The 16,158-nt window shown below is 39.7% G+C and overlaps 1 protein-coding gene across 1 annotated transcript in view; it reads right to left on the reverse strand.

Moving 5' to 3' along the window:
• The window catches only part of hectd2 (HECT domain containing 2), a 57,204-nt gene that overhangs the window by 25,983 nt on the left and 15,063 nt on the right, over positions 1 to 16,158 (reverse strand). Inside the window, exons 8-14 of the mRNA XM_085296088.1 lie at positions 12,918 to 13,027; positions 10,798 to 10,946; positions 10,583 to 10,706; positions 7,172 to 7,268; positions 6,922 to 7,029; positions 4,401 to 4,533; positions 136 to 224 (exon numbers count right to left, since the gene is read on the reverse strand). Coding sequence (XP_085152214.1) covers positions 136 to 224; positions 4,401 to 4,533; positions 6,922 to 7,029; positions 7,172 to 7,268; positions 10,583 to 10,706; positions 10,798 to 10,946; positions 12,918 to 13,027 — 810 coding nt within the window. The remainder of the gene's footprint in view (positions 1 to 135; positions 225 to 4,400; positions 4,534 to 6,921; positions 7,030 to 7,171; positions 7,269 to 10,582; positions 10,707 to 10,797; positions 10,947 to 12,917; positions 13,028 to 16,158) is intronic.

The raw sequence follows: 16,158 nt of genomic DNA on the forward strand, positions 1-16,158 counted from the left end.
TAACTTGAACCGGATAACGTAGGCAACCTCGTTAGGCTCATTAGGACCTCCAAAGAGCTCATTTATAAAGCGCTTAAACAACATTTAAAGCTTGCACATACCCTGATGTTTGTTGTTGTTCTTCATAAAGGATACAGTCCCGACCAACTGGAACTCAGAGTAGTTGTCACACTTCCAACTGCTGAACCAATGGCAGCGTGAGTCCTTCATGTAGGTAAACATCCCTAAAAAAAGAAAGTACTACATTTAGATTGAACACATCTCTTTTATTTAATTCGATACATTTGATTGGTAGAAAAAAGGATACAGGAAGTGATGAAGGCAAAAAAAAATAAAGAGGAAAGGTCATTTTTACGACAAACAGAGGGTCTGAAGAAGAAAAGACAGAAGAAAAAAGACACCTGGTACATGTAGTTGGACTTTTCCCGGAATCAGTGAGTCCCTGTTAAATTAAAAAGTGTCCACCCAACTGTCCAAACTTGGGGGAAAAGGGATTTAGGTTGAGTCGAATTGGAAAGTAGCAGTAAAACTGCACTGAAATCAAAAGCACTGCTGTTACTCTGAACACAAGCGGAGATAGAAACCAAACAGCGCGGTTTGGGAAAGTGTCGACCGGACTGCCCTGCAAGTTGAAATGCGAGGCTGAAAGAGTGCCTGGTTCATCACTGAGATCACTGAGCTATATCAGAGTTAGAGGTTGGTTCGCATCTTCCCCTCATGTGGAATTTTAAATGCACATTTGGAATTTGTGAGAAGGGGGATCAGAGGGTGTGCACCACCTCCAAGGGAATTGTGGTTCTCAAAGGGTGACCGCCTCTGCAGTTCAGCAAGCAAAGGACACTGTCCCCAACTTCCATCAATGTTGTAGAGGTGTGTCAACCAGGACAGTCCAATGGCATCAATGATGTGATTACATCACTGCTGCAGGTGTAATGTGTAGGTGTGTACATAGCACACGCTTCTTTAGCCTCCACCTGAAAAGCTTTGCTGTTTCACTGCTGATCTGCTGGATGTCAGTCACATCACCTCTTTTCTGATTAGAGTTTCTCTGCAACTGCAGCACCTTGCTGACGTCCTAAGCATATTAAATATTTAATTAAAATAAATAAATCATTTTTAAAAAAAGTAACACACAAGTTGTTGAGACTCGAGCGCTGCTGAAACTCTTCCAGCTGTGACTGAAAGAAACAGCAGCAGTCTGTTCAGAGTGGAGACTCACATCTGGACCACTCACATCTCTGAACACACAAAATGGAAAAGACCTCATGTATAAAAGAGCCTGTGTGTGTGTGTGTGTGCGCATACACCTGTCTGTGTGCAGCTGGGTGTGTGTGTGTGTGTGTGTGTGTGCAGAGGTGGGGATTTCCCTGTGCTGCTAATGAGGGGAACACAGCTTTCATTGAGTGTGTTGCTTTGGGCCGACATCCCCCTGGCACCGACAAACACAGACGACCGCGGAAAGATGGAACAACGATGGAAAGAACAACTTGACCAGAGCGGAGACGCAGAGAGCAGAAAACGTAGATGCACAGGCAGACGCTCGCTTGGTTCCACTCGAGTATATTTTATGCAAATTCCAACATACTGAACTACAAAGGCTGAACGGACGCGGCCGAAACTTGGAGAAAATGCTATATCAATATTGTAAAAAGGTTTTTTTTGCCCAGACGTGATGTGAGAATCGTTTTGCAGTTAGGGGAAATGTTGGAGCGGCAGTGATGGAAACACACTTGTTGAATTGAAAAATGGAGGAAGAAAGGCTTGAGAAATGTTTTCCTCACAATTCACAGAAATTCAGTTTGGACTGAGATCTAAATGATTTTTGTTAACCACCAACTCGCCACCATTTGTGAAATGTGCAACTCAGCACAGCGCAGCTGGAAAGCGGTGAATAAAATAACTGTTTGTGATAAGTGCGTTCAATCGAGACTTCACATTAAAGGATTTTTTACTGTCTCCCCAAAAGAGCAAAACCAACAATGAAAGTATGGCGCTATGAAGCACTGTGTATGTATTTAAAGGCTGATATAACCCATGCATCTGTGCGCTGCTGTTCTCCAAGAACTATTAATAACACATGGCTGCACTATGCTGTGCGACATGCGCTTTAATTACCACGAACAGACACTGCAGTTTGTCCTGAGTGAATCCCACACAAACGTGTAGTAATCCACCACTGAAAATAGTCCCCAAAAATGTGCCGTTTCCTCAACTTTGTTTCATGTTTGCTTAAAACTAGACTTTCCAGCTGTTTTAGGAAACTGTTGAATCCTTTCCAAAGGGAAATATTTGAGCCCTTTACTTAAGATTTATTTATCCACATTACCAGCGGGCATGGAAGTGAGAGTCTTTCGCTGCGTTTCCACCAAAGGTCCACGTAATCTTAGTTAATGTGTGAAAACTTGCCAAGGAACTACAGGTTCCTTCAGCTGTTGGTGACTGTCAAACACAGACACTTATAAAGGAAAGGCGGAGCAGCCAGCAAGTTCAACTCAATTCAGTTTTATGTATCTGGGGCCAAAACACAACAGCAGGTCAAAACCCGTCAATACCACTGAGAAATAAACTCTATTCAATTCAATTCAATTTTATTTACACAGCGCCAAATCACAACAACAGTCACCTCAAGGCACTTTATATTGTAAGATAGACCCTACAATAATACATACAGAGAAATAACCCAACAATCTGAAAATATGACCCCCTATGAGCAAGCACTTTGGTGGCTCAGGGAGGGGCGGGGCCATCTGCTGCGACTGGTTGGGGAGAGAAAAAGGAAGACGGGATAAATGACATGCTGTAGACGAGAGCCAGAGATTAATGGCCTTTTTATAAGTATAAAAGGATGAGCAATGAATGACCAATTTAGAAGAATGTGAAGGTAGAAGCTAAACATGTGGAACGATGGGGAAGAGGCAGCCTTGGCCTTGAGGTTGTTTGTTGCGGTTGCTGACGCTGGCTTGACCAAGTAAGACACTAAAGATATTAAGTGTGAAGAAGTCTACGCTGACAGTTAACGACTATAAGCTATTACACAAATACAATAATCAGTGTCGGAAAAGGAAGTGCAGGGATTGTTTTAAGCACAGCAGACAGTCACACCAGTCTCCCCTCTGCTGCAATTTTACAAACTGGACTACTTCAGCCAGCTTTAACAGGCATTATAGGCCTTAGAAGTACTCATCTTTCTCCAGAATCAGTGTTAAACTATAAGGTGAAAGTGATACCTGCAACATCACTCAAGCACTTCTTTGCATTACAGAGCTACTGGTTTCAATATGATGGGAGGTTCTTGGGTTTTTAAAAGAAGAGTATTGGAAAAATACTCATATTCCTATCATTAGAAATAATAACGGAGTAAACCCTCTTATGTCCAGGATCTCTCTCCGTCCAGTCAACGCCTGCCTGAGGCCTTTCCTTCTCATTTGACTGTATTTTCCGTTTTATTGCCTTTTTTGTGGCGAGTTCTTTCTTTTACTGAAAGAAAAGTAAAGTTTCCACAGTTTCTCCAGCTGTTCCATTGTCCAGCATTCTTGCTACTGGGGAAAAGTTGCCAATAGCTACTGGGAAAAAAACAAGTTCTAGCTGAGAGGCTGAACACAGAGCCAGTCAAAACTTGGGACACGCATAAAAAGCAAGGCTTACACTGAACCATCTAAATAATAATGGTGTCTTTATTCTAAAGCTGTCACATCGAGCAAACGTCACATCAAACACGAGCAACTTTACATGTGATAGTTTTACCGGTCGTTGTAGAGCCTAACGCAACTGTAACGAGAAGGAGTGACTTAGCCGTGTCTGGCTTTAGATTTGGAATAAATCGTGTAAACAGAGCTAAAGGAGTTTAAAAGACTGAGAGAGCAACACTGAGAAAGAGATAGGCACAGTGACAACAATGGCAAACAGAGATAATTACAGTCAGGCAGCCAGAACAGACAAAAAGGAAAAGAGAAACAAGAGAAGAAGACCATCATAATAAGAACTCTTCCAGACTGAAATGACAGCTAATTATACAGTTGCCAAAACCAACACGGGCCACTTTTCTCAGCCATCTGACACTTATTCCCGCTGCAGTTTCACTGACCCGAAAACTCACAAAGCACGTCCACCGAGGCCTCCGTCTAATAAAAATGTACTTTCCGTTTTATCCAATAAAAATACGATTTTTTTCCGCTTGACTTCAATAATAAAATACAGCTTCACTTTCCACTGACTTTGTATCAAACGGGATTAACCTTCCAGATTTTCAACCTTATCTGTTATTCTCAGCTGCTCCCTCGAGACCTATTCAAAGAAAAGCTTTTTTTCCATTTTTATGATGAAGGCTGGATTGTGGACACTCACAGCCCAGCAGCTCATATTTCAGTGTGAATGACCTCCAATCTGAAACCCTGACTCACCGTAGTCTGTGTGAAAGATTTGTCGGACGAGTAGCAGGAACCACTCTTTCGTCAGGCCGCCCATGTCCAGCCCCGCCTCCCCGACAAAAGTCACCCGCAGCTTCTTCTTTAGATCGCATCGCTTCCTCGTCAGCTATCGGCGACAAAGAGATGAAACAAACACACACACATTTCGTTTCAGTTTGCATTGCAGAAACACTTGCTGCAGAAACCTTTGTACCCCTTGGATGGGTAAGAGTTGCAGCGCCTGAAGCGTCTGATGTGGGGTTATCCTGGGTGACACGCCTTGGCAATATTGTGTCCAGCTGTTCTGCATGTGCTTTGTGGAACTGGTGTGTGATTGCTCTTATGGTGCCCTGTTTGAGATGCTTAAGAAATCTGGGGTATCAGGCCCATTATTATGGGTTATTTGGCTCCTGTAGAGCACCAGGGAAAGTTGTGCATTGCTAACAATAAGTCAGCAAATGCAAAATTGACAGACCAGTGGTTGCGGTGTCTGCTGGGATGTGGATGCTATTTGTTCTGGTAAAGAGAGATATGACAAAAGCAGCTGATTTACTGGTCCATCTACACTCCTACCCACATCTATGGTCATGATGAGGGAAGAAGTTATGAAAGGAATTATGAAAACTGCAAGCAAGAGCCCGCAGAGGCACTTTCAGCTCTGCTTCCCAGACTAGGTGAGGAGCTTAGTGGTTCAGGAGGTGCTGAGAGTAAAACTGCTGCTCCTCCACATCAAATCAGACCAGCTGACCAGGTGCCTCTGGACGGCTCCTGTGGAGGTGTTCCAGTCACACCCAACATGGGAAAGATTCCAGTGCAGATATGATGGAGAGATTATGGTTCTTTTCTGGCTTGAGAACGCCACAAGAGCTTTAGGCACAGGTCACCAAGAAAGAGGACTGGTCTGCTTAGACTGCTGCTACAGACAGAAGCAGTAGAAAATAAGTAGATGCGGAAATATTTTCTGGGTAAAAAAATGACATCCTCTGCTATAATTTCCCATAAACACTGTTACTTAAGTTGCTAAATGGTTTCTTCAAATGAAAGTATGAAAATGCTGTGATCATGTATTCCTCAGTGTCTGCAGACTGAATATCTTCACAGGGACAGACCAGCAATTAAAGACCAAAATGAAAGACATTTGGTCTGAACCTCACTGCAGGAAGAAAATAACATTTCACATAATTTAGACTTGGATTTTAGTGTTTATCTCAGATTTACGGTTACATTTCAGATTGACGGAGGTTGAGGGTGACACATGACTGCAAAACATTAAAGGCATACTTGCTGATCCTCATGGCAGGGTCTATATATTCACTGGCCGATATTCCCAGTATTCCCACATCACAAGTTTCCAATTTTTCCCCCTTGCTTAAAACAACATTTTAAGAAATGTTTTGGTTTTTGGTTGTTATCACACTCTCAGATGTCCTAAAAATCCCAGTTTACACCCATGAGCTTCTCCTCAGTTCCTTCTTTTTTCACGATCTTTGCTCAGTACTTCAGTGGAGAAGGCACATTAACACATCTCATTTTTCATTAAATGACGCTGAACCTGCACCAATCTGTGCTTGTGTATTTCTAAAGAACATATTGTTTTCTGATTGGCTTTCTGGTATCAACTAAAATTGCATTAGGACATTTAAAACACACTAAACATAAATTCACAGTGTGTTATGGCTCAAGGTCACTTCAGATATCTGCATATAAATATGTGTAAAGATAGTAGACAAAGGATGAGTTTTTAGGGACATGAATGTTCCTGGTTTGTCTTAATTTTAATAACCAATCATGTATGAGCAGGTACTGACCAGGTAAACATGGACAGCAAAAAACAGAATGCATTTACCAAAATTCAAATTCAAAAACACTGGGCATTGTCTAAAGAGGACAAAAGGTTTTTATTAGCTTTTCTAATTTATTAACGATCATAAACTATGATTGGCAGACACATCAGGAAGTCTCGGCTCAGACAGCTGCTAGCATTTGTGCCCTTAGTTTGTCAGCTGATGGGTTAACGGGTTCTCAGATTTGTTTTTAGAAATCAGAAATCAGACATAGTAATCAGTAATAGGTTTCCATGCAACTGCCATACATGTTATCAATTTGCCCCTGAATTTGCCCCTAAAAGGAACTTTCTACTAAGATTACCAAAGCAGCCTTTATAAACCACCAAAAATAAAGCATAAAGCACTAAAATCAGAGAAACTGAATTTAGAAATTCCAGTTCGCACTGGAATAAAAATAACTTTCTGATAAAAAACAGAAAGATATCATTGGGAATTTGCAGGAGATTTTTTTATCTTTCTTTTTTTAAAATAAATAATCATCATGGCAGTTGTTCATGCATTAAAGATCAGACAACATTCACATTATTTCTAATTAATAAACGCCCTGATGACACCAGTCTACACTGCATGCTTTAACTTGCATATTTCAGTTTAAAAAGTTTAAAAGATGTTTAAACGTCTTGTAAAATGATTATACATCAAAAACTGAAATTTGTGAATGTACTAACCTCATCCAGTGAGTCGCTGAGAAGCTGTGCTCGTCGTACTTTAATGTTGAGAAACAGAAGGTTCATGTCCACTCTCTGCCTGCGAGAAACTTTACTGACCAGACTTTGCTGTGAAGCAAAAACACAGAATCCTAAACTCAACAGACAAGCATTTGTTGCTCATATACAGCTTCAGCAAATCTGCCTGCTCTGTGTTTCCTTATTACAATATTTTAAGGCTGGAATCAGGCTTTGTTAATGTGCGACTCACCCTGGCCTGACTGATCATCTGTTGCTCCGAGTCTTTCTGGATGATGGCTTTCTTTACCACCGTCGAGAGGATGAAGGGAAACTGACAGAAAGAAAACCTGAAAAAGAGGAAAAAATTAAGAATAGTTAATAATTCTCAGGCAGAGTTTCTTAGTCTGTTTTTCTATCAGCAGTTTCATAAATATGTCTTTCTGTAACTGCATTTCTGACCAGCTTTCAAGTGTTTTCAAAATTCTATACTTTACCCTAATGAGCAGGCTCTGAAGTCTACACCCTCCAAGCCACATGAGCTCCACAAATCCCCCACCACACCAGCCAGAGGCTGTAAGAGCCGGTCATTTCAACTGTAAACTCCAGATCCATTTTCTTTGTGAGACATTAACGAGCCGTGACACAGCGTGAAACGAACTTCACGGCTTCTGCAAGTCTTTCCATAGTTCTGGATAAACTGCAGCTGTGGAAGCGTTACTTTATTCAGCTTTTGAGGAGATACTCAATTTCACTTCCAGGAATCTTCAAAGGGATGTTAGATGACTTGGTCATGAGTAGCACTTACTCAGGGTAATGTACTGTAATATGGAGGGGCAATTCTAATAGGAGCTTACAGGCAAGTCTAAAAACGTTTTTTTTTTTTGACAAAAATCAGTCATCACTGACTATATCATCAACCAATCATTACTACTATACTGTACTATACTTTACTACACTACAAAGTAGTACAGCATTTTATGCTTTCTATTTATTGCTGAAATCTGGAGAGTTTTCAGTTCATACAAAACTAAACTGATGAAGATTTGAATAACAAAAGTGAAGTGAATCAGAGTCATTCAGGTTTTGTATTATTGGTCAACCAATCTGAATCCAGATGACATTGATTTAGTCTCTTATATAGAGCAACCCAGGGTTATGACTGGATTTGAATCACAAGTTAAAGTAGAGTATGTTACCTTTTTGGTATTTTCAGGAACATATCTTTGTGGAAAAGTTGTGTATCCATGAGAAATGAGCAGCTCTAGCATAACCTGCTACTGCAATCAACCATAAACTTGTTACGTAGCAACAAATCAACTACTCACATGCTGACTACCATATTCAGTGATCTACATGTAGCCCTGTCTGCAATTATTTGGGCTTGCAGTATAAAGAAAAAGTGTACTGTAATAAAAAATGGTTAAACTATAAATAGTTGATAAAACGTTTAAAAATCATATGCTTTGGTACAAATGTATTTCATTTACAGTTAAGAGTCCAATAAGTAAAAGGGTTTCATGATTTAGAGTTCATTTTCTGTGCACACTAAATATGTTGGGGTGTAACCTAAGTTTATTTACCCATCTAGTGTCAGTTATCTCAATATGGTATTGTCATTGGTTGTTGTGCTGACGAGCCAGTCAATGTCACTCTTCTCTGTTATGGGGGCGGGACAAGTGGTAAGGTTTGTGTGAATCTGTGGGCGCGGACACAGAAGCTAAGTCCGAAGAGAGAGATGTCGTAAGGCAAACGTGGTGTGGATTTTGCATCTAAGTGTGTCATTGAGGTCGACTACCCGTGGTCCTGATAGTACTTATTTGTGATCTGCAAGAGAAGCCGAGGGACGCTCTGAAAGGAGAGAGAGGTTTCTGCCCGGATGGACCCTGCTGTTTCCTCGCCCCTGACTGTTGTTTTCTTACCCCTGACTGTCTTCACTACTGGTGAACTAACTGCCCGTTTCTGATTGCCCCACTAACAAACTCATTGGACTCGTGAGTACTAACTGGAACTAAAGTGCACATATTTTGTTTATTGCTCAGTTTGAGTGAAGCGGCCATCAGTTTTAGGCCTCACCGCACCCGAACTTCGAATCAGGCCTGCATCAAGCACCGTGCTACAGGTGTAGTGTGGACAGGTTAAAGTGTGTGTGTGTGTGTGGGCCCACTGTTACACAATCGGTTTAAATTGAGTAAGTGTGTAGTTGATCAAAGTTATTGTCAAAGGTTGAAATTCATCCATGTTAAAGGTGTGAGCTGTTGTAGCTGAAATAACAGTTGAAATACCTAAAAAGGAGGTATTTTGGGTTGATAATCTTTTATTTAAAATCCATGTAGTCATTTTTACAGTATTTTTGTTTGTTTATTTGAATTCAATCCATTTTATTAAAGTAACTGTTTATTTTATTCATTTCTTTTGTCTAAATAAATACCCGGTGAGGGATAAATTTGTGTAAAATACAGTTGTGGTGGTCCTTATTATAGCAATTAGAGGGTATCAGGTATTATTATTAGTAGCACTACGAACCCAGGCCCAGTCTCATTGTACTATATACTCTAGCTTTACCATAGCTACGTGGGACCTGGGTTACATACAAGAAAGAAAATAAATGCCTAGTTCATACAAAATTACAACAGGGTCTCGTTTGCGCCAGTTTGTCACCGAAGAGGTATGCCCCACCAAAATGAGAGATGTCAGCTATTTCATTACATGCAGTGGTGTAAATTTAATGTCAAAGTTTCATTAGTTTATTATGCTGCAGTAAAGATGCTTGATTTGAACAGAAATGCATCTATGCTAGCAAGAAATTATTCCTACAAATCTATATGGTAATACAACATATCTCAATCCGTAACAACAAACAAAGAAAGAAATATTCAAAGTGTTCTGGTACCTAATATTACTTCAGTTATGCCTTATCAGCCTATGCATGCATTTAAAGCCAGACGTGGTCAGAATGGCTGGCTTTGGTGTCGACTACAGTAAGCCTTGGTCCTTCAATTTCTTTGTTATTTAATACTTGAGTTGGATGATACAAGCAGTCGTACTTTTTGGATTCGGTTTTAAAAGTTTGTTAGTTAAGATATTAGTTAAGAAGCCTGAATCTAATAATAAAATTGGTTCAAGCTTATGTGTTTTATAATTATATTTACATCATTTAACATTCATAGAATTACAGCAAGATGGTGCCATCTTATATGCCGTTAGTTCCACTACATTGTCAATTTATGGACTAAGAAAATGTTTGGGGGCTCGTCCGGGATTTTCACCAGGACAAGCCCTCTATCACACCCTTTCTATATGATAGTTTATATATATATATACATGTAAATATTTTAACCAAAAAGGTCATGTCCATCTAAAAGTTGATTATTGTTAAATTGCAAAATGACTCAAATGAAGTCCTGGAAGTAAAATGTATCCTATCGCCTTTGGTGCTCTAAAGAACGGTTCAAGTGAACACTAAATTTTGCGATTAAATTGAAAATCATGTTCAGCTAAATTTCTTGGCAGGTAATTTGTCCAGTATTGGCTGAAAGAAAACAAACCTAATTGCAAGATATGACTTTTAGATTTACTAATGATGCAAGCATCAGGATTTAGCAGGATTGAACCAGATGGAAAATTCATACAGTTTAATGTATACAGAAAAAACACAACTGACCTATTTGAGTTGCCATAGTTCTGCCAGGTCCTATAATCCTCCATAAAATCTATGTGTTCAAGAGTAATGTTGTAAAAGTCAGTGAAGGACATGATTGGAGGGGAGGAGACACTGTTGGCTGCATCTGAGGACAGGGAAACAAGAATAACAGTCAAATGTGACAGAAATCATCTGCAGCAGACATCGAGATGTTATTAGTTTTGCAAGAGACTCACTGAAGAGGCTGAGCACTTTGGTTGCAGAGGGAATCCACCAGGCGCACTTGGACAGAGGAGGAAATTCATCTGGTTCTGCTGGAAATAGGCGAGTGGAGATGAACTGCAGGAGGCGCTCTACCAGTTGTCTGAAACGCCTTGCAGACAGTCTGACACACACACACACACACACACACACACACACACACACACACACACACACACAGATACATGGAGTTAATACTGGTGGCTTGGCAGAGTCAAACTGCACCCTGAAATATACATGTGCACAAAAATAGATGTTTACACTTCAAGGAGGAAAACTAATAGCAGCTTTGGAGAAGTTTGGTTTTTGGATCTGAGCAGAACTAAACAGAACTTCTAATTTGAAGCAGCTTGCTAGTAAATCATTACCACAAACAGCATGAATTCAAATGTTCCTCATTCAAGCCGAGAGGGAGACGAACAGAAGCTGGTTTACATTTGTGCTTTCAGGCTGTGTGTGATGTTTAAAGTCTTCTAGCTGGACAAAGTTTATATTTGGACAGTGAGGAACAATGTAATTAAATAAGATAAAGAAATTTATAAATTAATAGACATGCTTTTTTTCTATTGGAGAGAAGTTTAATATTTCATAAGCCCCATAACTATTAATCTCTTACTGTTGATTACTGTGTTGACATTGTGAAAAATTTCTTTTATACTAAAACTCCCAAACAAGCTTCCAGTCTTTGCTTTCACGTCCAGGGTTCCTGCACCATAAGGACTGGATCTAAGACTTTTTTTACTGCCATTCTGAATAAAACTTTGGACTACAGCTTGTTGGGTTTTTGCAAGCAGATTCTCAAACATTAAAACAAATGTGTCCTTGTTAGCATCCACAAAAAGCTGAAATGAGATTTCCATTCCATTCCCTTGCTCGTATAGACTATTTGAGTCATATGTTGCCTGGCACCAGTTTTAGTCATGTAGTATGTCACTGACAGATTCACCAAACGTGTTCTTAGCAAAACAATATATAATGAAAGATGACCTGATAAAACTTTTCTATGATGTTTTTCTATATTCAAGCTAAAGCAGATAATATGTGTACAGTAACACAACAGCAGACAACAACTACAATACATTAGCACACAATGTTGTAACTCGCCATGAGTTTTTTTTTTTTTAACTATTTAACATCCGGCTAGTCACTAGCAGCCCACCTATGATTAGGGTAGGGTCTGGCTTATGTTGACCCCTTTTTTAAATATAATATAATGCCTATTTGGAACAGTCACATAGAAAAAAGATGCAACAGCTGATGTATGACTCTTTATTTGTAATGTAACATGTTGCAGTTTCTAAAGTTTTGCCAGAAACATTTTGCCAAAACAAAACTCAAGCCATGGACAGATTATTGGTGACCTGGTGGATGTCAAGTAGTTAAGCATACTCTTTTAAGTAGAACAATTCTATTATACTTGACAGTTAATCACAAATACACGTTTGAACTTTTTTTTTTCCAGAAGGGAAAGTGTTGGCATGCAGGTCGCACTGTGTGGGCTGATTAGAGTAGGGAAAGCAAAGCTGAAGACAAAAACCAAGCTGGATGTAAAAAGAATGCGAGTGCTGTGTTTTGTCAAATTTTAGGGTTTGCACCAAACGACAGCAGAGATTCATAAAACCTCAAAACTGTGTATGTGATATGCATTAAGAAAGTGAGACTAAGCAGAGTAGTTGCCTAATTTATGTTCTCATCTCACAATTTATCACCTGCTAACCCTGCTGCAGAAACAAGATGACAAGAGCCAATCCGCCCACACATCCACGAGTTATTTAAAGCTTCAAATCCCACATTTTCCACAGAAGGCTGCATGATCTCTTTAACATACAAAATCCTCTCTCCTTAGATCCAGTGTGGATGACGAAAATCAGTAAAAGACAAAGTAATTCAAATGTAAAGACAAAGAAAATATTCTGTAGCTTTATAGACGCTGTAAAGAGACATCAATCAGAATATGATACCTGACATTTTTATTGTTTATTTAAACTGCGGTGAGGTCCATTTGTTACTGGCTGCGAACCAATATCAAACTGGTTACCACACACACGAACACACAGACGAACACACAGACGCTTGCACAGAGTTTTGGACTTACTTTTTGAACCAGTGAACCAGGAAGTGATGGTCAGCCTCAGACAAAGCTGCGATCTGCCTGAGCAGGTGAGCATAGATCACATAGGTGCTGGTGCTTGAGTACTGTGGGTTCTACACACACACACACACACACACACACACACACACACACACACACACACACACACACACACACAGCAGAAACACATAGTTAAAAAGCCGGAATCCAACATGTGAACTGAGACGGAAATCGTAACACAAATGTCAAATGTATTGCATGATGCTACTAACAGAGACCTTAACAGGACAAATTGATAGAGCAGCAACTTAGTGCCTGGATGCATGTGAACGCACATGGCAACCATGGAAACGTACACAATTCAAGGTATCCTCTGCTTAAACATTTATGAGGGCATGTACTGTCTTGTATTAAATAGTATGTGAGTCAATATATACTACAAATAACTGTTATTTATGCGGGGAACATGCTAAGGTAATGAACCACATGTTCATTTTACTTGCAGTAGTTAACCATGTTAACCATTTTTGAAATTCACTTTTTTAAACATGTACTTTTCAAAGAGTCTTTTTTTAAATGTCCACTTAGGTGGACAACATACGTTTTGACTGTGTGGCAGGGCATGGAGTGACACATCAGCGTCCTATGTAGTGGTTTATGTGCAAGTATACCATCAACACTGACACAAATGCAAGAACACAGCCTTTGAATAGCTGTCCACTGTAGTGACCGCTATGTGTGAAAGGGTTAAATTGAGTTGACTGATTAAAGCATGCTCGTCTGGTGAAAGCTGTCCTGGATAATCTCAGTAAACAGTTTTCTGATGACTTCATGGGCTCATTTACTCATTTCGAGTTATAAGGAATAAAACAGTACATTTGTTAATAACTTCACCTGCTGGTTTCCAAAGCTCCATCGTGAAGCCTCAACATGAGGATTTTTGTCATCAGAGGCGGATGTGACTGTTAAACTGCATTCTCATTGGTTCACAAACTGTCAATCACAATTCATTAGCCGATGGGCATAGCCCATATAAGCCTTCTTTCTGAAACTTAGAGTTAAAGGCTACTTCTACCTTTTTATACTCTAACAGAAAGAGAAATTTATCACATAATGAAGTCAAAGGCGAGACCATAAGAGGACAGTTTTCAGTGTTGTTTTCATGGACGACAGTCAACCAAGAAAAACACGGAATAGAAATAGAAGGAAAACATCACACTTGAGCTACACCAATTACTGGATGGCTGCTTTTTAACTATGAACACTATGGATGAGCATTTACATGCAGATTCTGTCTCAGGTGGACCTTCTCCAGTGGACTGCTGCTTGTTTAGGGTGTTGTTCAGATCAGCAGGATAAGCCATGAAGTGTTGAGCAAGAGTCTGAGTCAAGTTTGTGGAACATTAGTTTTCATGAGTTTCTTATTCTTTTATTACTTGATAGGATAAAATAAAATAAGTTTAAGAGCATCATGAAGTGGGAAAATATGACTGATGGAGTTTATTCTTTATTCATGTTCTAACCATAACCAAGTGGCTTTTACCGCATGCTTGTCATAAGCATATTTTCCCTGTTTTATTTCTTACTCATCTCCTTATTTCTGTTGATTCCCTTTAACATGCGTTAAAGGGAATCTGCTGGGTCTCCCACAAGCATCCAAACAACCCTTAAACAACCCACTAGACAAATTTGTTTAGATGAAAGAATGAAAACAAGAGTTAACTGCCCCGGTGGACTTCATTACGGCCTCATGTTCTCAGCTCTTATTAATTAACTTGGAGAGTACAACATTATAACATAAAGAAATAATGGGCAGAACTATGAAAACAAGTTGAAACAAAACAAAACAATGGTTCAAGTTGAACATAATGTTTGAGTTTTCCATTGAAAATGCTTCATGCTCAACATACGGTTCATATTTGTAAGATCCAGAGAAGGCTGGTTTACTGCAATTCCTTAAAAATCTCTCATTCGTTCAACTAACTGCAGGGCTAAAGGCCGACTGAAGTAGGATTTAAATGATTGTTATTCTTTACTTTTTTTCCTCAAGTGTGACCCACTTTCACTTTGACCGCACGCGCACAAGTTTGGATGCAATAAAAGTAATAACAAATGACAAAATGAGTGAGATAATCCCGAAAAGCTCACTTCAGTCTGAGAATGGTTATAATGCACAGATGAAGGGAAAAAGAGATGAATTTGTAGCAACCAGAGCCCATAAAGGAAGGAGAGTCATCATCAGGCAGGAAACCAACAGTCCTCAACTGCAAAATGACCTCATCCAGTCCCGATCTGTGTGTTTGTGTGTGCGTGGTTATGTTCTCATGAGAGCTGAAAGACGAGACAAGTCCTCAAAGTCAAATGGGGCAAAATCAGAAGTTTGGCTCGGCCGTGTGTGTGTGTGTGATGGAGGGTGGAACCACAGTGGGACTACTGTAGACTGCTGTCTTTATCTGATGCTGATCCCCAAAACCATATATGGGAATCAGACTGGACGGAGAGAACGAAAGACAGACCGAGATGAAAAATAGCATCAAAGAAAGATCCCCAAAAAGAGAGAAAGACAGAAGACTGGAATGAAAACAAGAGGCAAGATTAAGAAGAATAGCAAAGGGAAATTTCAAAAAGAAAACAAAACATTTTGATGAAAATGTCTTTGTTAAATAAGAATAAATATGGGCAAAAACTACCAAATTTAACAAATGTTCTCAAGTCCCAGTGACGTAGGCTTAAAAACCAGTCACTGAGCCCATGGTAACTACCGATTATTAGGGGACAAAAATGTGTAAACGTTAACTGTTTGGTGAGAGGTTGTTTGCTGACTGTTGTTACAAAAAACTGGTGGCAAAGAGTGCTACACCGAAAACCTTGTTGTTTCGGTAGCTCGAAGGCACCAACAGCACCCCGACTTCAAACACTTGTGAAACGGAACAAACCAGAACAGGAGACCATTCACCGTCAAAGTAAAAGTTAAACCTTTTGAAACATCTTGGTTTCAGCGGAAAGGGAAAACTTTTATTTTGAAGGTCTTTCAGGTCATTTGAACAACCTCCTTTTACTGTCGCAGTTTCATAGTCACTCAGTGGTTACTTAGCAAGTGTTTGCAGACAATCCCAAAAAGCTGATTCTGTTCATTTGGATGTAGCAGATAGTGAAGAAGTCACTTGGATGAAAACTCTATGTCCAAATCAACAGAATCTACTTTTTGGGATTTCCTTACCTGGATGATTGAACATGCATCAAG

This window comes from Mchenga conophoros, linkage group LG13 (genome assembly GCF_057382185.1).
Source record: "Mchenga conophoros isolate Kocher_MC1m ecotype Shallow Benthic linkage group LG13, M_conophoros_male_GT1.1, whole genome shotgun sequence".
In the NCBI taxonomy this organism is placed as follows: domain Eukaryota; kingdom Metazoa; phylum Chordata; class Actinopteri; order Cichliformes; family Cichlidae; genus Mchenga; species Mchenga conophoros.